Source organism: Buteo buteo, chromosome 23 (assembly GCF_964188355.1).
Source record: "Buteo buteo chromosome 23, bButBut1.hap1.1, whole genome shotgun sequence".
Lineage (NCBI taxonomy): Eukaryota > Metazoa > Chordata > Aves > Accipitriformes > Accipitridae > Buteo > Buteo buteo.
Window position 1 is genome coordinate 6,447,229 of NC_134193.1, and position 24,893 is coordinate 6,472,121.

At 45.1% G+C, this 24,893-nt stretch overlaps 2 protein-coding genes across 8 annotated transcripts in view; one reads left to right on the forward strand and one right to left on the reverse strand.

Annotated features, from left to right (window-relative positions):
• Window positions 1–5,627: 5,627 nt before the first annotated feature.
• DRAM2 (DNA damage regulated autophagy modulator 2) lies at window positions 5,628–20,853 on the reverse strand. 4 transcript variants are annotated; one of them, XM_075055670.1, is made up of 9 exons: window positions 20,786–20,849; window positions 17,371–17,466; window positions 14,758–14,915; window positions 14,003–14,070; window positions 13,298–13,437; window positions 10,639–10,816; window positions 7,474–7,556; window positions 6,390–6,482; window positions 5,628–5,972 (listed from the first exon to the last, which is right to left on the reverse strand). In XM_075055670.1, exons 3-9 carry the CDS (start codon window positions 14,886–14,888, stop codon window positions 5,865–5,867), a joined length of 801 nt encoding a protein of 266 aa, XP_074911771.1. In that variant the 5' UTR covers window positions 14,889–14,915; window positions 17,371–17,466; window positions 20,786–20,849; the 3' UTR covers window positions 5,628–5,864. The 4 variants fall into 4 exon arrangements, with proteins under 4 accessions (XP_074911771.1, XP_074911772.1, XP_074911773.1 ...); XM_075055671.1 differs by lacking the exon at window positions 6,390–6,482 and having other exon boundaries at window positions 20,786–20,853; XM_075055672.1 differs by lacking the exons at window positions 14,003–14,070; window positions 14,758–14,915 and having other exon boundaries at window positions 20,786–20,841.
• CEPT1 (choline/ethanolamine phosphotransferase 1) overlaps window positions 20,039–24,893 on the forward strand; it is a 32,339-nt gene continuing 27,484 nt past the window's right edge. For 2 of the 4 annotated variants that reach the window (XM_075055669.1, XM_075055665.1), the window contains exons 1-2: window positions 20,039–20,184; window positions 22,646–23,047. In XM_075055669.1, the coding sequence (XP_074911770.1) occupies window positions 22,652–23,047 (396 nt within the window). In that variant the 5' untranslated portion in view covers window positions 20,039–20,184; window positions 22,646–22,651. The other 2 variants (XM_075055668.1, XM_075055667.1) reach the window with 2 other exon arrangements.

Here is a 24,893-nt window from a genome sequence, read left to right on the forward strand (position 1 = left end):
CTTTGAGGACTCATTCTATAACTTGATCTCAAAAACCTGGCAGACTTTCTCCTGATGTTTGAAAACATATTTGTTGTCCCTTAAGTTACCTGCTTATTTGGATGCAAGTTCAATTTATGCAAGGCTTTTTTTTCCTACATCTAACAGCTGCCTTAACCCAGTTCAGCCATGCTGGCTGTCCCCCTCCTTCCCCAAGTCTAGCTGGCATGCATTTGCTCTCTAACAGTCTCCAGTGACTTGCATACATTTTGCCCTTTGGGCTAATCCCTTTAATTCTCTCTCTTTTTTTTTTTTTTTTTTTTAATTGATGATGGCCTGACTTGCTAATAATTTTTCTGTAAATAATAATAAAAAACCCCCAAACCATAACGACCATGTTTCAGTGCATAAAGGATGAGTCAGCTGGAACAGTTTCCTTCTGTAACACTACAAGCACCTATCTAGTTCCTGCCCCATCTTCTTGGAAGATGACGCTTAGTCCTTGCCGTGTTCTCTGTTGGCTTTTTTCTTTGCAGCTTTACTGCATCTTTCTTTCACATTCTTCTCTACCACCAAAGTTGCCGCCCACCCCAAGTTGGCAGCCTCCCATTTTGCTTTGGGTGGAAATATATGATATTTTTGTACTCCACCTCTCCCACCTGATGAGTGGTGTTTAAGCTTAACGCAATCTGACAACCCTGAGCTGTCCAGGTGGTAGGGCGAGGATTCCCAGCTGGTATTGGCTCTGTTGGACACAGGGGAAGCTTCCAGCAGCTTCTTACAGAAGCCACCCCTGTAGCCCCCCCTGCTACCAAAACCTTGCTACACAAAGCCAATACATTTCACTCCTCGCCTCTGTGCATCACATTTTTAAGAACTATCATTAAAATCTACATTCATCACACAAAATCTTCACTCACATTAACAAAAAAGAATTCCCTGCTTGTCATGCAGCTCTTAACTCTAGCTGTGTTCAGTCCATGTTTTGCCGGTTACCTCTCTCAGTTACTATCCTTATCTCAAACTCCTCACATTTCCTGCATTCCCCACCAAAAAGAGTGTGGTGGGTTGACCCTGGCTGGATGCCGGGTGCCCACCAAAGCCGTTCTATCACTCCCCCTCCTCAGCTGGACAGGGGAGAGAAAATATAACAAAGAGCTTATGGGTTGAGATAAGGACAGGAGAGATCACTCACCAATTACCGTCATGGGCAAAACAGACTCAGCTTGGGGAAAATTAACTCAATTTGTTACAAATCAACAAGAGTAGGGTAATGAGAAATAAACCCAAATCTCAGAACACCTTCCCTCCACCCCTCCCTTCTTCCCGAGCACAGCTTCACTCCTGGATTCTCTACCAACCCCCCCAGCGGCGCAGGGGGACGGGGAATGGGGTTTACGGTCAGTTCATCACACATTATTTTCTGCCGCTTCATCATCCTCAGGGGCAGGACTCATCACACTCTTCCCCTGCTCCAGCGTGGGGTCCCTCCCACGGGTGACAGTCCTCCACGAACTTCTCCAACATGGGTCCTTCGCACGGGCTGCAGTTCTTCACGAACTGCTCCAGCATGGGTCCTTTCTATGGCGTGCAGTCCTTCAGGAGCACACTGCTGCAGGGTGGGTCCCCCATGGGGTCACAAGTCCTGCCAGAAAACCTGCTCCACAGGCTCCTCTCTCCACAGATCTGTAGGTCCTGCCAGGAGCCTGCTCCAGCACGGGGATCCCACGGGGTCACAGCCTCCTTTGGGAACCCACCTGCTCCAGCGTGGGGTCCTCCACGGGCTGCAGGTGGAGATCTGCTCCACCGTGGACCTCCCTGGACTGCAGGGGAACACCCTGCCTCACCAGGGTCTTCCCCATGGGCTGCAGGGGAATCTCTGCTCCGGTGCCTGGAGCACCTCCTCCCCCTCCTTCTTCACTGACTTTGGTGTCTGCAGGGTTGTTTCTCTTACATGTTCTCACTCCTCTCTCCAGCTGCCATTTCTCTGTCCCAGCAACTTTTTCCTTCTTAAAAATGTTATCACAGAGGCATTACCACTATCGCTGATTGGCTTGGCCTTGGCTGGCGGCGGGTCTGTTTTAGAGCTGGCTGGTATTGGCTCTGTCGGACACAGGGGAAGCTTCCAGCAGCTTCTTACAGAAGCCACCCCCGCTTCTGCACCGTGTAACCCCCCCGCTACCAAAACCTTGCCACACAAAGCCAATACACAGCTTTACCACATCTTTCTTCCACATTCTTCTCTACCACCAAAGTTGCCGCCTGCCCCAAGTTGGCAGCCTCCCATTTCACTTTGGGTGGAAATATATGATATTTTTGTACTCCACCTCTCCCACCTGATGAGTGGTGTTTAAGCTTAATGCAATCTGACAACCCTGAGCTGTCCAGGTGGTAGGGCGAGGATTCACCAAGAATTTGAGTGGCCGCTGGATGTTGCCATTCTAACAGGCTTTTCTCCTTTTTTAATAGATGTCTTATATTAGCATTCCTGTCAGTCTTAGCAAGAGGGCTGCGACTCCTTGGCATGCCTCATCTCCAGTGCTGCTGACAGATGCCTCCATCCTTGCTGTCCTTGCAGCACTCTGTGGGTCTCATTTCAGGAGTAATGCTATAAAGCCACCTTGCACAACCAAGCAGGTGAGAAAGTCAGCCCTCTTTTCAGTTACGGTCTCACAAGAAGACACTGGTGTCATTTAGGTCACAGTTTGTCTAGACCAAGCCTGTAGGTTTACTGCAGTCAGCCAGGAGTAGAGGAAGAACAAGTTTACAGGAACTGGCAAGGACAACAAGTATGAATGCAGCCACTCCTTAATGAGGAAATGGTGGTGAACTCAATGGGAATTGACTGGAACATCTCACCTTGTCAGGGAGCAGCAGGAGTGGGGTTACTCCTCAAGGAAGGTGAGTTCGGGGTCACTTGGGCACAGGCAGTGCCTTCACCAACCAGGGAGCTGGGCCAGGTAGGCAGAGCAGGGTGGTGATAAGAGGGTCCATGGACAGCCCCAGGCAAGCTGAGATGATGAACAAGGTTCTGGGTCTGTCCAAGGTGTTCAGTCAGAAGCAGCAGGAGATGGGACTAGAGACCGGACTGAGTGCACATTTGAGGTCCATGGAGGAGAGGAGGTTGGAGGAAAGTTACCTACTATCTAGGTCTGAGGTCTGTCCACAAAATAAAGCCAGGAGCAGAACTGAAGGCATGTCTACCTACAACATAGCTCAGGCCAGGAGTGGGTGCTCAAGCCTGGGCCATGGGCAAAGAGTGTGTGAGGAGGTCCCAGGTGAGGCTGGTCAGGACAATTAAAGTACTTCATGCCCTCAGGGGCCTGTAAGTCCTGTAGCAGTGAGGGAAGCAAGTCTTTGGGTTGGCTACTTGAGTCTTCAGACTTTCCTCAGCCAGTGCAGTCTGACAGTGCCCAACTTCCTGCAGGGGGACTGGCTGTCAGAAGTCTTCAGTAGGAGAGGTGGGACCCAGCCCAGCCCTCAGGAACACTCTTCTGTGTTGGTGGGACTGCAGGGGAGGGGGAGAAAGAGTCAGAGATGCAGTAGGGGCATGTAACTCTGGAGCAGTCTGTCAGGAGTATGGAGCGGTTCCTGGGTGCTGCTCATCCCTGTCTCTTTAGAAAAGAGTGAGAGAGGAGGAAGGAAGTTATCCTAGCATTGAGGAGGTTGTTAAACTGCAAAGAGTTTGGTGCTCTTAGGCTGAACTTCTGTGGATCTGCAAATCGGCAAGAAGCTCAACAAGTGGTGCTGAGCGGGTGGTGGAGCATTAGGGTGGTTTGGGGGGGCTGTGGGTTTTTAACTGCAAACTCGGATGTGCTGTTTTAGGTAGAGCTCAGACTCCTGGTAGCCCACCTGTTGGTCTGTCTTGGCTGGCTTGCTACAGTGCTGTTATCAGAAATTTGGGGCTTTCTGGAGTAGGGATTGCTCCCAGGGGCAGCCTGTCTAATGCTCATTGTCAGGAACAACCTGTCTGTGCTTGATAGTGATCCATGGGAGAGAGAGATGAAGGGAAGGTGGTGCCAGGCACCAGGGGAAGGAGAGAAAAGCCTTGTGAGCAGGCAGGGTCCTACTAGAGCCTTCCTGAGAAGCTGCATGAATGACTGAATGACTGAATGAGATTTTTGTTTCCCCCCCTTTTGTACCAGGAAGAGGGCGCTGTCAGCAGAGATCAGGGCTCTGCAAACCCAAGGCACTATGTCACCGTCATGGCAATCTCCTGGTTAAGCCTTTTGCCTAATGAGGCTTAAATGAGGCATAGAAAAGGGGTTTCTGCTAGCTGAAACATCATGTTTTCTAGGTTGTAGCAGTTAACCAGAAACTGGGGTTTGCGTATTGCCTCATTGGAGAGTGTGTAGCCAAGTGTGTGACTCTCTAGGGAGGCCCTGAACTTTAGGGATTTATCAGCAGCTAAAATATAATACTTGGGGAAATCTTCCCCAAGCTGTAGAGCCCTTGGGGTCTCTGTGACTCCATGTTAATCATATCTACTTGTCCTTGTACTCCACTGGCTTCAGTAATTTGGCAGTTTGTTGGTTCCAAAGCTTGTTTTCACCATGTGGATGGTCTGAACTCTGGGCTGAACCAGGCTGCAAACAAAGCACAACTGCGATGGAGACATTCTATTTTAATCTGGGAGAAAGAAGTTTCCCAGGGTAGCTGCTGGGATTTCCAGGAGGCCTCCAGCTTAAATTCCTCTCCTGGTCCTTTACCTGCCCCTCCAGAGAAGGGAAGATGCCAGCATAAGCCCTTTTGGTGTGGGAGGAAACACATGCTAGAGCTGATGTAGCTGTAGACTTGAGCAATAATTTAGGAAGGAAGCTGAGCTATTCCTGCTAAATAGGGCCCAAAGGCAGCTGTTGGTAATGTATTCTGTAGATCTGTGTGTATCAAATATCCCTTTACTTTGGTTGAACTAGAGTAAATGCATATTTTTAAGGCTTCTGGCTTGGTCTGGACGTGACTCCTGTGTGGGGGAGGTTGTACCTATGAAAACACTCAGTATGAACACCCTGGCACACATCTGGGGTGTCTAGCACTGAAAGCCTTGTGGAGCTCAACCTCTGGAGCATCCTGACAAGCTGCAAGGTCAGGTTAAGGGCTGGCCACACCATATGACTGCTTTTGGAAGCAGCAAGAGGAATGAGCAGCTGGCGCTTGGGTTGGAGACTGTCTCAGGGGACAACGAGGGACATCAAGGCTACAAGGACATGTGTCATGCTCTATGCTTGTTTAAGAGTCAGTGCTTCCCCCTTGAGCGAGCAGGACATGGGCTGTAGAGTCTGACTCTTCCTAGGCTTGTGCAGTAGGGACACTCTGCACATGGACTCTTGGATGAACCTGTCCATCAGCTCAAGCAACTGCTGGAGGTGGGAAAGGAAGGAAGGAAGAAATTTAGAGCATTTTCCTTGCAGGTTGCTCAAAGGATGAAGTGGCTTTGGGGTCCTTCCACTCTAGCATAGTGTGCAGGCCACGGGTCAGCCCCAGCTGCCCTGACGAGGGAGCTGCAGGTGCGGAAGGACGAGGCTGGGGCCTGGCTCGAGGCTGGGGGCTCCTTGCATCCAAAAAGACTTGGCCTGAGGAACACTGGAGAGGGCAAGGGAATGAGGGAAGTAAAACTGGGTGTGGTGGAAGAGATGAGGAGACACAACTCTTTAATAACCTTCATTTAATTCTTTCATGACATTGGCATATGAAGAAATGTTACAGGCTTGTTTACAATACTGATAACATTTGCATTGCTCTGTGGGTTAACAGCAAAGCCCTTTGTGTCAAGTACAATATGATTACTTCATACCTTTTTTATATAAAATAAATGCTTAGAAATATCAACCATTATTGCTATTAAATTCCTGAGTTATGCTGAGAACATGTTCTCTTCACCTTCATTAGATGCTCCCCGCTATCAGCAGTGCCTGCTCATCAGTCACAAAGCTCTGCGGTGTGTTATAAAGGGTTTGTCCCTGCAAACTGACAACTGCACGCAGGGAAATTTTCTATGTAGGAAAAAGGAAAGAAAATTTAAGTTAGCAGGCTTGTCACTTGCTCAGCATGGGCAATTTCAGTAGTCAGATGAAACACCAAAATGCAGATTGGCTTCACAACTATAAGCCTGACTCCCAAGCTGTTCTCCTGCATTGACTCTGTTGTTTGCCTTGCAATCCTAGGGCAAACATCCCCTGTGATTGTGACAGATCTCGCAAGCGAAGCTGGTTAAAGCTAGTCTCATGCTGGAGTCTGTGTGTTAACACAGTAGGCATAGACCCTACTGAAGAAGAGAGGATTGCTTAGGGTTGTTCATGCTACAGGTCTTCCAGCCTTGATGACTGATAATACAAGGCAGCCCATCTTGCATCCTGTAGGGCTATTTAGAGCTTGGAGAAGCAGAGCACTTAATTGTAACTTCATTTTACCTGAAAGTCACGGATATAGGTGAGGAAAAAGCTGAGAAAGGAGAATGCTAACGACCACTCTGAGACGGTACTGATGATGTGAGCTGTGTAGCCCTGTGTAATAGCGAGAGGGGGGGGGGGAAAAATCAGTGTGAGAAGCTCTTCTTGAACCTGCAATGGCACAAAGATGGCTTGTGTGTATGACATCCCACATCCAAAACTATTCCCTTTGGAGAGCAAAATTTCTTAGCCTGTCTGGAGTCTGTAAGAATGAAGTGCTGAACTCAGCAGAAGAGTGAGAATGACCAGGAAAGCACCTGCTCCACACAACTGGGATGACCCCCGCTGGGAATGTAATATCAACCTGCAAAACCTGAAGGCTTAATGGACAGCTTGGCATGACTAACAGCAAAACCCCTTTACAAAAGTAAGGTTCAAGGCCCTCCTTTGGATGTAAGCAGACTTCTGAGAAGCGCCTTATGCTTTATTTAAAGGGAGGGGTGGGAAAAGCCCTCAAAACCAGCCTGCATAATATTGCCTCCAATAAGTGCCACACCTCCAGCAGTGCCTGGAGAGGATGAGGATGGCCAGGGAGACAGGCAGAGCTATTAAGAACTACATGCCCTTTCTCTGTCCTGCTTGGGATCCTTCACTGCCCAGCACTTAGCACTTCGATGGCAGCTCTATCACTTGTATCCTTGGGCCTTTTTCTCCTCCTGACACCCACCTGGCAGCAGTCAGGAACTCTGCTTTGCTGCAACCAGCTGGCATGTGAGGTTCATTATTTACAGTTACTGTGTAACAGTGACCAGGAGTTGCTGATTGGCACAGACCAGACAGGCTGGTAGCTTGACATCTCATTGAGGCATTTCAATTACTGCCCACCAGTGAGATTAATTTAAAATAACGCTTGAAGCTGCAACTGTTTTGCTCAGAACAGTACTTTAGCAAGTAGCTGCATACTGGCTCAACTGGTAAAGCTCACTTGTCCTCTCCCATCCCAAGTATGTGCACATAACCACGGTAAGTGCCCAGATGCATTTGTCACTGCAAATAATGTAGCTGTTTTTTGTTCTCTGCTTATTTTCTTCACTCAATCACTTACTTTTTCCTGTGGGTCCCAGTGCAACTTCTGCACTAGATTTGTTCCATACAGGCCACTGTATAAAACAACTGAGGAAATGAACACTGCAAAGAAATATGTTAAGGAAGATTCAAGACCAAGAACAAGCAACTTCAAAATTTCAGATTCGGCTCTGCATTGTGTCAGGCTGAGGCTGTAAGGAGATCTCTGTGTGTTTTCCCCAAGGTCTCCTCAGCATAATGAACGGTAATGGTGACATGGACTGCTTCACATCATTCCCTTCAACTTGTAGGTTGTTCCAACTGTCTAATTACTGTCACATGAAAAGGCTAATTCTAATCTAAATCGATTATCTTTGTTCTCTGTATGCTGCATGTTGTCATACCTCCTTGATCAAATACAGGGTCCTTATGAAAGCATTTATACTATGATCAAATGTGAATACTTACTTTCCATTTTGAATTTCTTTTTCGTGGCATCTTCCAGGCTAGTAGTGTCTAGACCTCTTTCTCCGATTGCTTTTCAACTACACAACCACCTTGAATTCTTGATATGTGGGTTACAGATTGGAATACTATACCACTTGCAGCAGAGATGGTTGGTAGCTTTTCTGTTTCCCTCTTAGTTCACTCAAGGTTTGATAACTGCTTTGGTACAGTGGCCAAGGAAAAACCCACATGACAATGATCAAATGAGGGATCAGAGACCTGGGCTCTTTCTAGAGTGATTGAGATGTCACTTTTTCAACATCTTACAGAGGGAAGGTATGCTACATCAGTGCTACTGCCTTTATAAATGAAACTTGGAGCATTAAGTTACAGAGGATCTGATTTTCATAGGATTAAGATATTAACTTCTTCAATCATTAATGAGATTAAACATCAAGAGCCTCCTGATGTGGAAGATTAGTTTTGGTGGTGAACAAGGCTGAACTTACTGGCACAAATATGTCTTTGAAAATCCAGACTTCCAAAGCTCATTAAAAAATTGATGTGAGCGGTCCAGGGAGCTCTGGTTACTGATCTGAATGCAAGATACCCAGTTCTCTGCTAATTAAAATGTACAGCTTTAGTAGCTGTTAGTTACCTGCCTGAGTTATTACTGCATTGGAAAGAACTTAATCATCGTGATACCAAAATAACTGGCTTCCATCCTCCCTTTGTTACAAAGCAGGTAATTAACTGTGTTGGCAATTCTGCTGTTTCACTCCAGCAGAGGATCAGGAGTATTTTGATAGAATCATAGAATAATTTAGGTTGGAAAAGACCCTTAAGATCATCGAGTCCAACCGTAAACCCAGCACTGCCAAGTCCACCACTAAACCATGTCCCTAAGCACCACATCTACGTGTCTTTTAAATACCTCCAGGGATGGTGACTCAACCCCTTCCCTGGGCAGCCTGTTCCAATGCTCGACAACCCTTTTGGTGAAGGAATTTTAACTAATATCCAATCTAAACCTCCCCTGGCACAACTTGAGCCTGTTTCCTCTCGTCCTATCGCTTGTTACTTGGGAGAAAAGGCTGACACTTACCTCATTACAATGAGAGCGATAAGGTCTCCCCTCAGCCTCCTTTTCTCCAGGCTAAACAAACTGAGTTCCTTCAGCTGCTCCTCATAAGACTCGTTCTCTAGACCCTTCACCAGCTTTGTTGCCCTTCTCTGGACACGCTCCAGCACCTCAATGTCTTTCCTGTAGTGAGGGGCCCAAAACTGAACACAGTATTCAAAGTGCGGCCTCACCAGTGCCAAGTACAGGGGGATGATCACTTCCCTAGTCCTGCTGGCCACACTATTTCTGATAAAAAAGGCATGTTTCCTTTTGCCTTCCAGTACTAGTTACAACCATTTCACCTATGGCCACAGACTTCTCCCTGTTACCATCTTTCCCTTATTACATTATGAGCTGTTAATTTAGAAAATACTCTTGACAATTTCCCTTTTCTTCCCCTTCCATACATATGTGTGTATGTATCATTGTTTCTACAGCTTTCTACAGCTTTCTACAGCTTTACTTCCCTCTAATTTTGGTTAGACCATGCTGGTTCAATAAGCCTCTACAGATTTGGGGTTTGTGGGTTTTTAGTGTTCCATTTTAGTCTTCCCCAATTGTATTTGGCTCCTAACTGTTCAAAGCTGAAAATCTTGTTCTTTGCTAGCACCAAAAATTTCTGCTAGGGACAGCAATTGTCTAAATCTCACAGATTACTTCCTTGCTCTTTGTCAAGCCTCCTCAGCAGGTAAGGGTCCTTCTCGCTTCTTTATAAATAACCAGCCTGTGCCCCAACTATTGCTTCTTGTCTGACTAGTACAGATTGTATAATCTTGCAGTAGCAGGAATGGGAGCTCTGCGAGATGCTCCGTCACTGGGGAATGGGGCGTATGGTTTAGTATTGGTTTTGGCTGCCAGCCTGGAAATAAGTGGAATTGGTGGGGATTAAATTGGTGGCCTTGATTCAGCTGCAAAAGAGACAGCATTTAAGCAATTATTTTTGCACAATTATCTTGTTTTTTGAACTGTAGGATGGGCAGGGGAGGAGATCAAAGGTCAGATCTCTCTTCTGACTCAATCCTGGCAATGTGCTCCAGAATTGTCTCTCTGACAAATGCCAGCACTTTAAACCTGCTCTGGGAGCCAGCTGGCACAGTGCAGGACTGCTGTACATCGTTAGGTTAGTATTTTCTCTTGTGCTACATTCTGTACTTCTCTTTTAGTTGTATCCAACTATAAAACTTGCTGCAGCATTCCTTTCACCAGGGAACAGACGCTTTTATTTCTTACCTGGCTTTTTTCCCCTGTTAAAACCAGCCATCTCTTAAGTACACTTCCCTTTCTCCCCATCTTTCATAATACACAGTCAGACCTCTTTGTGATAAACTCTTATTTTGCCATTTTCAGTCTCTGGTGTGTAGAAGGAAAGAAGAGAAAGGGTGGTAACCATCCTTCTTACCTTTTTTTATCACCCAGTGACTCACTTGTGGGCTTAACCTGGTAGTTCCCTTTTTCCTAAAGTTCCCAGGTTGCAACACAGACTATGGATAGCATGAAACAAACTTTACGTGTAAAGATGACAGGCCTTCTGTGGCACAGCCTTTCACATTGGTAGGTTAAATTAATGTAGATGCAAATACTGTCATTTGTGAAGGCTGCTCTGTTTTACGGTGACACTGCATTGCAAAAGGATACTGCTCATGATGCTTGAACAACACCAGAGTAACACGGTCAGACGGATCCAAAAGATATCTTTGCTGTGAACTTCTGGCTGCATCAGGTAGGACAGGACGGTTTGAACCAGCATATAAATGGCCCCTACTCCGAATGTCAGGCAGGCTCCAACCACGTGTATGTAGTACAGAATACATTTCTAGGGAAATAAAGCACTGCTTGTACAGAACTTGGTTTCATTTTAAACTCTGAGAACAATTTTCTTCTGTAAACCTTTGGCACTCTACCCACTCAGTTACCTTCTCGTATCCCAAGCTAAGCAGTCCTGGAACATGCCAGTACTTCAGAGATTTTTCTTGGAAACCCCATACAGATTTAGCTGGAAGCCAGCACCTGCCAACCCTCTGTATTGCTGCTTTTGTGAAGCTCTTGTGGCTAAGTTACAGGTCACAGCTATATCTTAACTACAGGAATTTGCAAAAGCTGTTCTCGTTAGCCATAATGGACAGTAATACAGAAACTGGATGAAGGAATCCCTGCAGTTGGGCAGGTAATGAGAGTGACAACAGGCTACCTACTAAGCATTTCTAGCCCAGGAATCTAAACATCTGTGAAAGATAATGCAATACGGGATAAACATGACACTGTCCTAGTACCCAAAATGGGATTAAAAATAATGAGGTTTAGCGCTTCCTTGAATTACTCTAGTTTGAATAAGCCTTGTCTGTCAAATTAGTATCTTTGAATACTCAGAGGGAACAAGTTTGAATCAAGCAGTAATAATTCTTGCCTTAAAAAACACTATAGGAGAATCAACTGTCAAATAGTAAAAATCATTAAAACTAGAAGTTATTCCAAGAAAAACAACCCAACTTAAAATTTATGCCCTGAAGAATCACATTGTGTTCAGTCCTTTGCTCTGTGTTATCTTGCCAATTGCACAATGCAGGGCCTGGCAGCCTCCCTGCACTCTGATCATGCAGGTGATCTTTTATGCCCTAAAGCATGAGACTGCGTATTTTACTGAGTAACTATTAAGATCAGGAATTGGAGTCGCCCTTTCCTCATAATCTCCATGTGTACCTTACGTTCACAAATGAATTTGAAGTGCTGCATCCACAGTAGGTGGGAATCTATATTTAAATAGTGAATAACCAAGTTGCAATGGCTTGTGGTCCAAAATCATGTGCTGTTCAGTGATGAGGTGTCATCAGACAGAAATCTTTCCCCTATATGAGAGGAAATCAATAGCCACAGCTAGAATAAAGCAATAGTACTGGCTGAACAGCATAAATTAAATCTCCCATGAGGATGAGCCCCATGCTGTTGCTTTGACTCCTAGCAGTGAGAGCTGTCTGGAGCTCTCTGCACAATGGCTGTTCCCATACCCCTTTTGTTCACCTTTGTGTATTTTCACACTTCAGTTGTCCTCAGTAACTAGTGGATTCCAGGGGGCTTTGGCTCCTTTTGCCTCTGGGGTGGCCCTCAACCAGTCCTCAGCATCACTTGGATATGCAGGTACATCACTTCCAATTTTTCTCTTGCTCAAGATTAAATGTTACACAAACTAGTTAACAAATTAACATGCACCTTCTATATTTTGATTATCTTGAAATCTACAGAAAGTAGACATACCCTCTCCTGACCAGTGGCAGAGGGAAATGATGGAGCTGAATGCGGCCTGGAGGCTTTTGCTTGGTGGATGTGGTAGGGGAGGCTGTGACCTCTGGGTATAGCTAGGGCTCTAGAAAAAAGTAAATAGATTGAGGCCTCTAAAAAAAAAAACCCTACCCAAAATGAATGTGCTGAGGTTTCTAAGACAGGGGCTGCTGAAGCACTTGCAGAGCTGTGCTAGGGTAAAAGGAGAAGGGGCAAAAGGTAGGGCTTTCCAGGAGCTTTTCCTCTTTGCTTTTCCCCAGCCCTAATCCAGCAGGACACCGAGGTGACACTGCAGCCTCTAGTGGCTAAAGGCACCACTACAGATCTCCAGAAAACCCAGCAGGTAATTAATATGATGAGGCTGGCAATTGTACAACTGTCTTTCATGTAGCAGCCAATGATGTAGAATGTGGCCCTGCTGATGGTGTGATATGTGAGAATACCAGATATTTTTTTTTTGGAGGGGGTGGGAATTGTTGGGGAGGAAAAAAAATAGAGACACTGGGATGGAGAAATTCAAAAGCTGATTAACACTGCAGTATTTTCAAGAACTGGTGCCTAAGAGGGCAGATTTTTCAGAGCTGGACTTCTTGTGGGGTTGGGTGTTTTTGTTGGCTTTACTTCCAGTTGTAACAATTTTTGAATATTAGATACCTGATTCTCCTGAGTCAAAATACAATATAGTTCTGGTCTTTGAAAGGCCTAGCTCCGGATTAAAATCTTCTATAAGGAGATCCAAGATGAGTTTGCATTCTGCAAAACTTGTGGGGTTTTTAATGTTTTGAAATTTCATGAATGGCTGCTCACAAGTCCCAGTGGATAAAGCAAATAAGAAATGATCAAGCAATTCTACATCAAAACTTATTTTTTTAATGGTTTTCTGTAGAGAATTTGACAAAAACCAAGTTTGCCCTAAAAAGTTTTGCTTTCAGCAAAAACCCCATGTTATCAGATAGCTCAGTAAACAAACACACACACACAACTCTGGACAATTTCAGGACATTGCAAGCAAAGCACAAACCTGGAAATTCGCAATAATGCAAAGTCCAAAACAGCTCATCAATCCTAGTGTAAGGCCAATCTTATTAAGCTTGATGATCTTGGATTTTTCTGGATTCAAAGCGTAAACTTGTTTATAACGGACGTACATGGTAGCCATACCTGTTAATGAAGAACCCAAATGCAGTAAGATTCTCAGCTGATGAGTAGACTGTCCTTTTTTAACTGGGAAGATGCCGAGTGACAGAGGCAACTATTTAAAATACAAAAGCTGTCTTATGGTACACTGAAACAGGAAAGCTGAGAATCTGAAAGTCAAAACAAATAATGTAATGGTAAACTAAACAAGTCAACTTACTAGATTTTTCTGATCTCTTTCATTTGAAAGACATACTAGGTTGTTTTTCCCCCTCTCCATAATTGCAGCACAAGTAAGGTGACTGCCCTGAATTTGCGGTTCTATTTCTCTTACTAGCCTGCTGGGTTTTTTTAAACACATTTTTAGCCTTCTGGAATCTGCAGTTGTCATGCTGGCTTTGTGGATAACATCACTGCCATGCACTTTCCTCTGAATTGCTTAAGATAATTAAGATGGATTGCTTAGAATTTAGTTTTTTACTGAGAATTATGGGCTGTCTAATGATCTGAATAAGGACATTAAATTGTTTAAAGCTGTGTGCGTTCCAGAACGGCCTGCAGTTTGCCAAGGACAGCTTTCTATACTCACCCAAGAAAGCCGAAATATTTAACATGATCCCAAATAAGCATCTTTCAGGAGGTATTGTCCCTGTATCACTGGAAGAGATAAATGGGGTGATACGTATCTATCTATACTAAAAATACTTGCAACACAACTTCACTTATTTCAGTCTTCAAAGGAACCATAAGAAACAGATTTGTAAAAACCCTCCCAGATATTTTCACTGAATTTCTCATGACTGAAACCATACTGTGCTAGTTTGAGCTGTAGAAATAAGCATGATAAAGACACGCTATCCTTAGAACAAGGAATGAACATGCTTGGTATAACTATTCCTTTTATACTGATCTTGATTCCACAAAAGGTGAATAAAGAGTATTAAAACTGGAAAAATTAAGAACTTGGAAAACCGAAAGACCAAAACCAAGGCGTACAGCTTTGATGCAATGCCGTTGGAAATATATAGTACAGATTTACTGGTGCAACCAAACCTGGTGACAGCAAGACACTTTACTCCAAACAGAGGGTTGGAGATGCACCCCCAATTTTCCTGTTCATCATCATTTTAAGGATACATTCACACAGCCACAGCTTAAAGCTTAGAGTTTTGCACAAAAATAGACAGCATTTAATAGTGTTACACACAAATAACTAGAAACAGCTAGTAACTTTAGAACTGGAGCTGTTAGATAAGAACTGCTGTTTAAAGTTTGGAGTTGAGGAAGAATTCATGGGAGTGAGAGGCCAATTCAATACTGTGGTACAGTATGAATATTACTGACCTGATGTAGGGCACCAAAGGGTCGACGTGGTGTAGGACAATTGCAGTAATGTATGAAAACACAAAAGATGCAGCTGACCAAACAACCAAAGCCACAGGCAAGAAAGAGAGGCCTTGCTGAAACCACCACATTTCAGTGCTGACTTCTAACTCTGAACACTGTGAGGAATCAAATACAAAGGTTTATTATTCATAAAGGTTTTGCTTTTCTTGAAGCAAGCTGCTTCAAGTACAGCAATTTGATATTGCTCGCAGTCCTGTCCTGCAAACGCAAAGTGAACATTTGACTTCATGGCACACTAGCAATCATAAATAAGCAGAAATAACATCTGGAAATGTTAATTCTGAAATTCTTAGAAGCTCATGACAAAAGAAACCAGTAGTGTCACTTTACTACATGTCTCGGCATTTGTTGCTGCCAAAATTAAGGTCAAGTGGGTCATTGTGAATAACTGACTCTATTTCTTCTTACCCTTGTGTCATAACACCATGCTAGAATTAGTGAGGCTGACAGAGAACGTGTCCCAGTAGTGACAGTTTAACTGATAGGGGCTGTTGTGGAGCCTCTAACTTCCAGTAATAATCAACTGGGTAGACGTGGAGGAAATGACCTAAAATTACTTTAATATCTGCACTCATTTACTACCTGTCATGCTGTGTGACTCAACATCTGTTATAAGTATAACTTAAATAAGCTTACAGATATCTATGAGCAAGAGCTGACTGCTGCCAGCCACAGGCTTCAAACGCAAGGGCTACTTGTTCCTGGTGGCAGTAGAGCAGCTACTGTGTTTTTACAGATGGGAGGAAAAGGTCCATTTACAGTGGAGTGAAATGGCTAACTCTGTTTTGTGCTATACAGTTCCATTAAGCCCCAGCCTGACAGCAAATCTGTGTCTCTGCCTCCAGTTCTCTAAGAGCAATAACGTGCAGCTGTGTCACCCTGGTGAGCTCACGCAGAAAGAACTGTGACTCCTCTCTACTCTTGCTACTAGAGGGAAGTAATTTTCTATCAGCTTCAAATACAAAGTTAAACACAGCTGATTTCAGAATCCCAAAATGGCTGCAGTGGGATGGGACCTCTGGAGGTCATCTTGTCTCACCCCTCTGCTCAAGCAGGGCCAGCCAGAGCCAGTTGTGCAGGATAGCTTTTGAATATCTCCCAAGGATGGAGATACTACAACCTCTCTGGGTAACTTGTGTTGGTGCCCAGTCATCCTCACAGTGAAAAAGTGTTTCCTGATATTCAGACAGAGCCTCTCGTGTTTCAGTTTGTGCCCACTGCCTCTGGTCCTGTCACTGGGTGCCACTGAAGAAAGCCTGGCTCCGTCCTCTTTGCACCCTCCCTGCAGGTAGGGAGATGAGATCCCACCTGAGCCTTCTCTTCTCTAGGCTATACTTGCCCCTGCGTTTTATGCCATTTTACTGATGGCATTCCCTTATGTGTACACTGGTAAGAAGAGTACATAAAGTGTTTAAGCACAGTTGAAACTGGAGACTGTAAATGGAATATGAAACAGGATAAAGGTGAAGAGCAGATAACAAAGAGTACAGATCCAAGGGCTTCCAGGCAAAGGTCAAAAAGTATGTGAGAAAAGCAAAATAATGTTGAGACAACATAGGAAGGACTGCAGCACTGAGAGGTTTTAGGAGGTGGGCATTGCCTAGAGTTTGAGAGACTGAAAGGAGAAAGGGAAAAGGAAGAAAGAGATAGGAAGCACCAAGACTGGAAAGTCTCATGAGAGGAAAAAAGAAGTTGAAACAAAAGTGGGTGAATCTTGCAACAGATCAGTGCTAATCAACTCCTTTGCATCTCACTTAGGAGACCTCAGCACTCTTCTGATGTGGATTTACTGCACACAGCAGGTATTTGGTCACTGGCAGACCTTTGTCATATCTCTTTGCTAACCTTTACCAGCCCACATGTCTGGGAGAGCTTGTGGAAAGCCAGGCTGTTAGATTCATCACATAATGCATAACAATGCATAAGAATTGCTCATTTACCAGAAACTGGTGTCTTGTGTTTGTGCTGCTTTTAAGCCTAGAATATCAGTGGTTCAAACAAGAACACATGAGCTCTGGCATGCTCCTGGGATGTAACAAAAGCCAATTCTAACTGATAACCCTTGAAAAGAATGTACAATTACATCCTTGTAAAATTGAAGGTTCAGCTGCTTGTAAGGAAGGTGTTAGGTAGCAGATGAAGGTGTCTAACAGGAGATGTAGTGAATAAGAATAGAGTGATAGGATTAAAAGTGCTTGCTTTCTTACCCTTAAGCTTTCATTTTTAAGCTAAGTATAACATTTGCCCTCTAATGTTGACTTTCATTTTAAGACTAATGCAGTAAAAATAGTAATTAATATAACTTCACAATCACATCTCTTGTATAAGTAAATTGGGAATTTGAAAGAGAAATGCATATTTTGCATGGCATTCTCTTGTTACAGATGTTACATGCCTGGGCATGTGATTCAAAACTTCAAGCAGTCAGTCTGATGCTTAGATTTTACTTTTTCTTTAGCATTTAAATGTTAATAGTGCCTTAGCTTTATTTCTGAGCTAATAGATTTTTGCCTGAAAACAAACAAACAAACAAAACAATATGCCACATACCTGAGAACAAGGTCATCAAAAGAAATGTCACCTCAAGGGGAATCCAAAGTCATCTTTCTGGTGAAGTTCCACATTTGCTTCATTCTTTTTCTAAATCTTTGAGATATAAAGGAAAATAATCAAGATGCGAGGTACTTCTATACCTCTTACTCTATAGTATTTATTCTCCTTCTTAGCATCTTCTATTAGTCATTGCTGCTGACTGGACATTAGATTAGATGGACTGTTGGCCTGACACAGTATGTTTTTCCTATGTTTCAAGTGGTTTAAGGTGTGAAGCTTGTGTATGGTGGGATGGTAGAAATGCAGAAAAGCAGGTGTTTAAGACTTTTTGATTTATAGAACTTGTCTACACAAAGATTTCACTTGAAGTGAGAAGCTTTTAAGAAAAAAAATATGAATGCAACCGTTTTAATGCAATTGAAACCAGTGCCTGTGATCACTGCTTTCACATAAGGAAGAGGACAGAACATGGAGTTGTCCTGTTTCATTGTGGATGGGCATCCCAATGTGATGCTGGTGCTACGCTAAATATGTGGCAGGATAGGTGTTGAAGCAACCTGAATTTAATCAGACATCCCACAACTCCTGTCTTCTCTTCACATGAGAGAAGCTGTCAGAGAGGAGATACTGTGCGGCGTTCCTGCTAGCTCGTGATATTCGTAAGCTTGCACAGATGTCTGCAACGTTCAGGTGCTGGTCAGATGCTACTTTGGGATACTGCTGCCAGGTGGATACAGTGGGACTGAAGCTATGTGGGGGTAAGGCTCACGGGCAAAACAGATTCTCCACCTGTTGGGAGTATCTGCCTGCCTATGCAGATTGATTTACCTGGACTAAGGCAAGGTTAGTAAAGCAGAACAGCTATTCCCAACTTCCCCCCTGGATATTGCTCTTATTACATAATAAATGTGTCCATGCAGGTAGGGCTCCAGAGCAAGCCGTGCTGCAGAGAAGCCCTCAGTCAGACAAGACTGGGCATCTCTGCAACCTATGCTGTCACTCTGCCAGAGCTAAGGCCTGGACACAAATTATCCTCATTTTCATGTGGTCAGGCATAAAGAGCAGCGTGGTAGCTTCAGTTGCAAGGAGAGAGCTCAGGTGAGGCACGACTTTTCACTGTGAATATAGCTGCAGGCTGGTACATCCCAACGGCGCAGGAATTGGAACTGGTTTGGGCTCTGTAAGAAAACTGCAGCTCTGGTCCTCTTACTTTCCCAGACATAAATCCCTGACAAACTCTCCTTTACACTTAAAAAACTTCTGTAAATTTTTTCCCCACTAAATTCTCTTTCTTAGCTCTGTCAATATCTTCCCTGAATTCTTATCATCTCCCTTCATCTTCCTGTTTAAATTTTTTCAGTGAAATCAAGTCTCTTCTTCACACTGTTATGTGGGCAGACTGTATATACCATACACAGGCTTTGTTCTGTGCAAAGCACTGTGTACATTTATGGCACCATCTGCTCCAGGCCGTAAAAACTTCACACTGCTGTAGATACACCGTGTCACTGCCAACTCACAGGGCTCTGAACATGGAGCGTCTGGGCAAGCACAGGCGCGTAACAAGGCACCTCAAATCACTGGGAGGCAGGATGGAATTGCCTTGCAGTTTGCCAGCTGGAAGATCCTGAAATAAATTATTATTAACACCTCATCCTGTCCTATTGTTTTCATCAGTGAGAAAGAAAACACTCAACCTCCTTGTTTTTTCACAAGGTCCTTTGCCAACTGATTATACAATGGCAATGGCTAGCCTCTCTTTTCAATATAACTAGGATTTTCTTAAACATTATCCTGATCTGTAGGCACTTTTGTGTCCTAAGGGGGTTTTTAAGCCCCAGATTGAGTATCACAGATCTTTTCTGCAGTCGACATTATCACAACATCATCAAAACAAGTCAAGGAAGTGTTTCAAAAGCAAAAGAGATTTTAACCATCTCTGAGGTTTTTCTTTAAATGCAGGAAGTGTGCAGCAGCACCCTGCACATGCTTGAGTATGCGGAATAGAAACTACAAATGAAGATGAAAGGTGGCCAAGACCACTAACGGCAGAAAGTTAATGTTACCTAGAATGATAATGCTGAAAAGATGGTCAAAGTATGTGGGGAAAAGGGAAATTTCTAAATCAATGCTGATACCCTGATTGTCAACCTGCCTCTTCCCTGCTCTCTCAGCAAGACAGGCAGAGATAAAGCCAGCCGTACTAAGGGATACTCCTTCTCTCCAGCAAAATACTCCAACAGACACAGTGTTGAAGGAAGAAAGAGAAAGCAATTTGCCGTGTGCATTCCTAAGTAAACACAAAGGTTGAACGGCAATGAGTCAGAAAGGGACTGAACATGTTCATTTGAGCAACTTACTGTCAGGGTCAAACTGATAACAACAGTTAAAGGTTGCTAATCCTCCATGGATGAGAAGTAAGAAAGTAGGAAACATGTCACCTTTGTTGTTCCCACTGCAGGGTAATCACAGGTGACTCATTTTGAGTGTCTTCTTGGTATAGACACCAAAAAAGCTGCTATTAAATCTTCTGGGTATGGGGGTCAGCTTCCAGAGAGTTGAGGTGAGGATCTTTATGCCCTCGCTAAGCCCCTGCTACCCAGCTGGGGAAGCAGCAGAATGGCATGGCGCCAAACCAAACAGAGCCAGGCACAAGATACCATGACATAAGGATGTACCAATGCCTGTTTTAGAAACCTGGCATACCATGACACCAGCCTGTCGCTACAGCTGACTGAAGAGCTCAGTGTCCAGGATGAATGCACGCTACCTGTCAGTCCAACCTAACCAGAGAAAAGCAGCTAAAAATATGTGAGTACTCAAAGCAGAGCACAGGAGACAGTTTCCCACATTACACCTGGGGAATTGAAGCTACTGCAAGGTCACAGAGAGGGACTGGAGGTGCCCAGTGCATGGAGGACAGCTCTGGGCGGTAAGAGAGAGGGAAAAGGGACCAGTATGGAGGAAAGGTTTAGGACAGCAGCTGGGCAGGAAGGAAGGGAGGATGGAGGGGAGAAAGGGGCGACCTGAGGGCAGAGAGGTGAAAGGACAGAGGGGCTCGATGGGGGGCCACGGGGGCAGCAGGGAGAGCGATGGAGGCGGCCACTATGGCTGAGAGGGGGACACGAGGGGCGGTGGTGGGGAGGTTGTTAGGGGAGGGAGGGGGGACGCCTGAGGTAACCGGGGTTCTCTAGGGGCGCTGGGGGCTCCCAGGGCGGCCGGCGGGTCGTTACGCGCGGCAGGGGGAAGGCGGCCAGGGCTGACAGGGGGTGAGGAAGGAGGAGGCCGGGGCTGACACCGAGGGATACCGGAGCGTCGCTGAGGGGAGAACCGGGGAGGCCACAGGAGGGGCGAGACCGGGGGGTGGGGAGGGGAGCCCGCGCGCGGTGAGCTTCCCCCCACCCCCCTTTACCTCAGCCGCTCCCGCGCCGTCCCCGCCGCGGCCTCCCGCCGTCCCCACCCCTCTCCGCCCCGCCCCGCCCCCGGCGCGCGCCCGTGCCACCGCCCACCTCCTTTCCGGCCGTCGCAAAAGGGGCGTAAAAGCATCGCCCGGTGTGGGGAGATTGAGGTAAATGCCGGGTTTCCCTCGGTGGCGGGTGGGGTGTGAGGGGATGGGGTTTTTTTTTCTGGCTCTGCGCGCTCTTGCCTGGTGGGGCGGAGTCCTTGGGGCAGAGGGGCGCCGTGCGGGTGAGGGGGGAGGTCTTTGAGGTCGGGCCTGGGCCTGTGCTGCGGGTTGGGCCGGGTACCCCCGCTCGGCCTGGGTGCGGGTGGGTCCTGGCTGCCTCCTTCGGGCTGGGGGGCGAAGCGGTTGTTTGGGCCGAGAGCTGCCCTTGTCCTGCCTACCGTCCCCTGGGTGTTTGCCGGCGAGCGGCCAGGCCCGGGTGAAAGTCCTGCGGAAGCTGGGCAGTGTGGGGTCTGTTCTGGAGGACGAGGTGGTCTTTGGTTGAGTAACCCGTCAGGAAGAGAGGAAAAGCGTGTAGTTTTCTGCACGGGAGCTAATTTTTTTGGTCATCCAGGACAACACCCACAGGGACCTCCTAGGTGACTAAGTCTGCTTTCCTGATAAACGAAGGGGTGCAGGTCTGCCTGCTCCCAGACTTATCAAGTTCCTGCATAAGCAAGGCCCTGTTTGCTTGCTTTCTCTCCTCCCGCTGCCAGGACTTTCTGAGGCTGGCTTTTCACTGTTGGAAATTCCCTTAATTAAGCTGTGGAGAGTAGAAATAGAGCACTTGTTCTTATGCCAGTGTTGACCTTTGATTTACATAGCTTATTTTCCATACCTGGTATGTGTGTTGCTGATGGCTTTAGAGAGAGCTGTCATCTTCCCCTCTCTGGCTTCATTCTGCTAGACTTCACAACTAGGTTTTTGCTTTTTTAATTTTTTTTTCTGTTTGGCTTTTGTAGATAAATAGCAAACTTTTCTTTTTAGTCTCCTTTCTTTACTGCTTCTCCTCTAGTTTGTGTGGAGAGTTATGTCTTTCTGGTCACCTGCCTTCAAGGGAGATGGAACATTGTGAAGGTCCTTGTTTGTGCTAGAAATGCTGTTACTGACCCTGTGTTTTCTCTTCACAGCTGCCCCATGCTGGTGTCTGTAGGCTGTCTTTGACTAGCTAAAGCTCTCTAGCTCCTGCATGTTTCTTGCATATCTTAAAAGTTAAACAGACAGTGATCTTTCACCTGAATTGGGTTAAATTTGGAGAAGAAAAAAGTCACAGCAAAACTGCAATAAGGAACAGCGATCTGAAAAAAAATGCTTGTAACTGCCTTTAGGTGGTCGTTCAGCTTCACCAAAGAGGCAAAGCTTCTTCAAACCAGTTAAACCGAAAACACTAGAAATACAGAGAAATCTTTAGTGCCATCAATTGATAAGCTAGTGGGGTACATCTGTTACGTACAGCTCGCTCTCCTCTGAGAGGGATGTGCGGGGACTGACTGTGCCTTAGTCTGTAATGTAAGTCAGTGATGTGGTATAAGTTTCTACTGCTGATGAAATTAAGGCTGGTGGCTGCAGGATATTTGCTTCAGTAAGCAGCAAGGAAAGTAAATAGTGCAACTCACCATCTTATAACTGCATTGCGAACCCTCATTTTCTGTCTATCCCTCAGCAATTCTCCAAATATCTTTCCTTTCTAATGGAGAACTCTTATAGAATCTTCTTGGTTTGCTGATGGCAAATGAAATGCTCCTTAGAGCAGTGCCTAGAAACTTTTGATATCTTAAAATCTCATTTGTGCTCTTGATCTTCAGTATGTTTCAACCCTTTATGTTGCAGGATCTTATGATTCTCCGTAACAGCTGCTACCTGCCAAATAAAAATTCTGAGGCTGCCCAATCCATGAGTGGGCATCGAAACATAAAGAGGCGATGTGGGGAGTCGCACCTGGAATCCCCTGCGGGCTGTGGTCACAGTCCCGCTGCTGGATGCGTCTTAAGCAAACTAGTTCAGTTGCCTACACCTCCCTTGTCAAAGCACCAGCTGAAACGGTTAGAAGAACACAAATATCAGAGTGCCGGACGATCCCTGCTTGAACCCCTAATGCAAGGTTACTGGGAATGGTTAGTTGGAAGAGTTCCAGCCTGGATTGCCCCAAATCTGATCACCGTCATTGGACTGTTAATAAATATATTTACAACTCTGCTATTAGTATATTACTGCCCAACAGCTACAGAACAGGTAAGTTATGGACCTCTGACAATCTTTGATTGTAGTTACTGTCATCTAGTAGCAGCTGGCACCATTTTCTGGTGGGTTCTCATCTTTGCGGAGAACTGTTTCGCATTGACCAGTCCGCAGTTTTCATACATTCAAGCTATTCTCTATAAATGTTTGTAATGTGTGTGCCTCTATGTGAGTGCTTGCATGCAAAAAGAGCGTATGCGGATTTTGGGGTTAGCATGCTGCTTGATGAGTGAAACAGTGGTTTCTCTGGCCAACATGCACTGTATGAAATGGGGTCTAGTACCAAAATAGCTGTTCCAATTGCAGGTGTGAAGGACCTGCTGCATGAAAGCTGCAGCCCCACAAGGTTTGAGTGCACGTGCAGACAATTAAGAAACGGATTTGTGGCTGCCTTGCTTGCATGGCATGTGGAGTTTTTGCCTGTTTACTTTCTCTGCTTGTGACTGGGTTAGTCACCTTCAGCTTTCTGATCTAGAGTTACCACGCAACAGGAAGTGCAAGGTGACTCGATTGGCAGTGAGCTGAGTCTGCCTGTGAGCCCAGCTAGAGTTGCAACACAGCGAGGAACTTGAGCTCAGACAAGGGACTGAGCTCCAAAGTGGTGTAGCTTGAGAGATCAAGGCTGGCTGTTTCCTCTGTGACTGGTGACTAAACCCAACTTACTAAAATAATAGAACACCTTTCTTCAACCCGTGTGGGCCCTGGCAATTCATACTACCAGGCAGCTCAGATCAGGACCTTAGGCACAGTGTGTGATGAACTGTGGGAACACAAAGTTGTCTTCTTGAGCAGCATGCTGTGTGAGTAGTCCGTGCTGTGAGAAGGCTGGATAAAAGTCAGCAGTTTTATTCTTTGTTCTGAAAGCACTAAAATCTCGTGACCTGTCCTCAGGAGAACTGTCTTAACTTCCTGTAATTCCTGGTTTCAGGGGGTACAAAAGTCTTTGCAACACGTTTCAAGTTACTAGTTTCAAAGACTTTTATCTCTCACTAAAGTTACCTGGTAAGGCACTTGAAGACTCGCATTTTTGTGCACTGGAAATGTTTTGTCACGTGAATGTTGAATCTTAAAAGCTGCTCCTATCTGCACTGAAAAAAAGAATTATTTGGTACAGCAAATGTATTGCATATCAAATAGCTGGAGAATGTCTCATGAGTTCTAGCTTTTACAGTATCTAAATTCCTCCGTAACTAAGTCTCCCAACTGAGGTTGGGAAAACGCTTTGTAGTCAAATGGCATACAGTTTGTTTCCAGCCAGACTCTGAAAAAACCCACGTAGGTTGGCACATTCAACACTCTGCATCCCTGTTCCACATGACATAGTAAAGAGATGTTTGCCTCTTGTAGAAATCTGTTGAAATAGTTAGTTTTGCAATAACTTGTGGAATTTGGCAGGTGTAAGATAAAAAGTGAATATTAAGTTTGAGCAGTGAATACTTAGAGGAGCTCCTTTCTTTTTTAGACTATGGCATGGCTTAGTTTTAACTTGCTGCTTACTACCATAGCAGTATTATATGGGGGCTGAGACTCTGAAATCCAGTTTGATAGAGAGACTTCAACCTGTATCTGTTTCAGCAACTTGACAGCTAGTATAGGCCACTGAACCAAAGCATAATTTAAGATTTAGAGTATAGTTGTATTTTGGTTGGTAATTAAACTTCTGAAGCACGCACTAAGTTACAGTCGGTGTCAGAAAGTCATAGTGTTAGCTGTAGTCTGCTGTATTAAAACACTATTTCGTGTTTAACAGTTTGAGAGTTACTTTGTGCTAAGTGAATGAGATTGACTTCTCGCTTTAGCTGAAAAATAACTTTCTGCTGAGGTAGCTTTCAGCCTGATC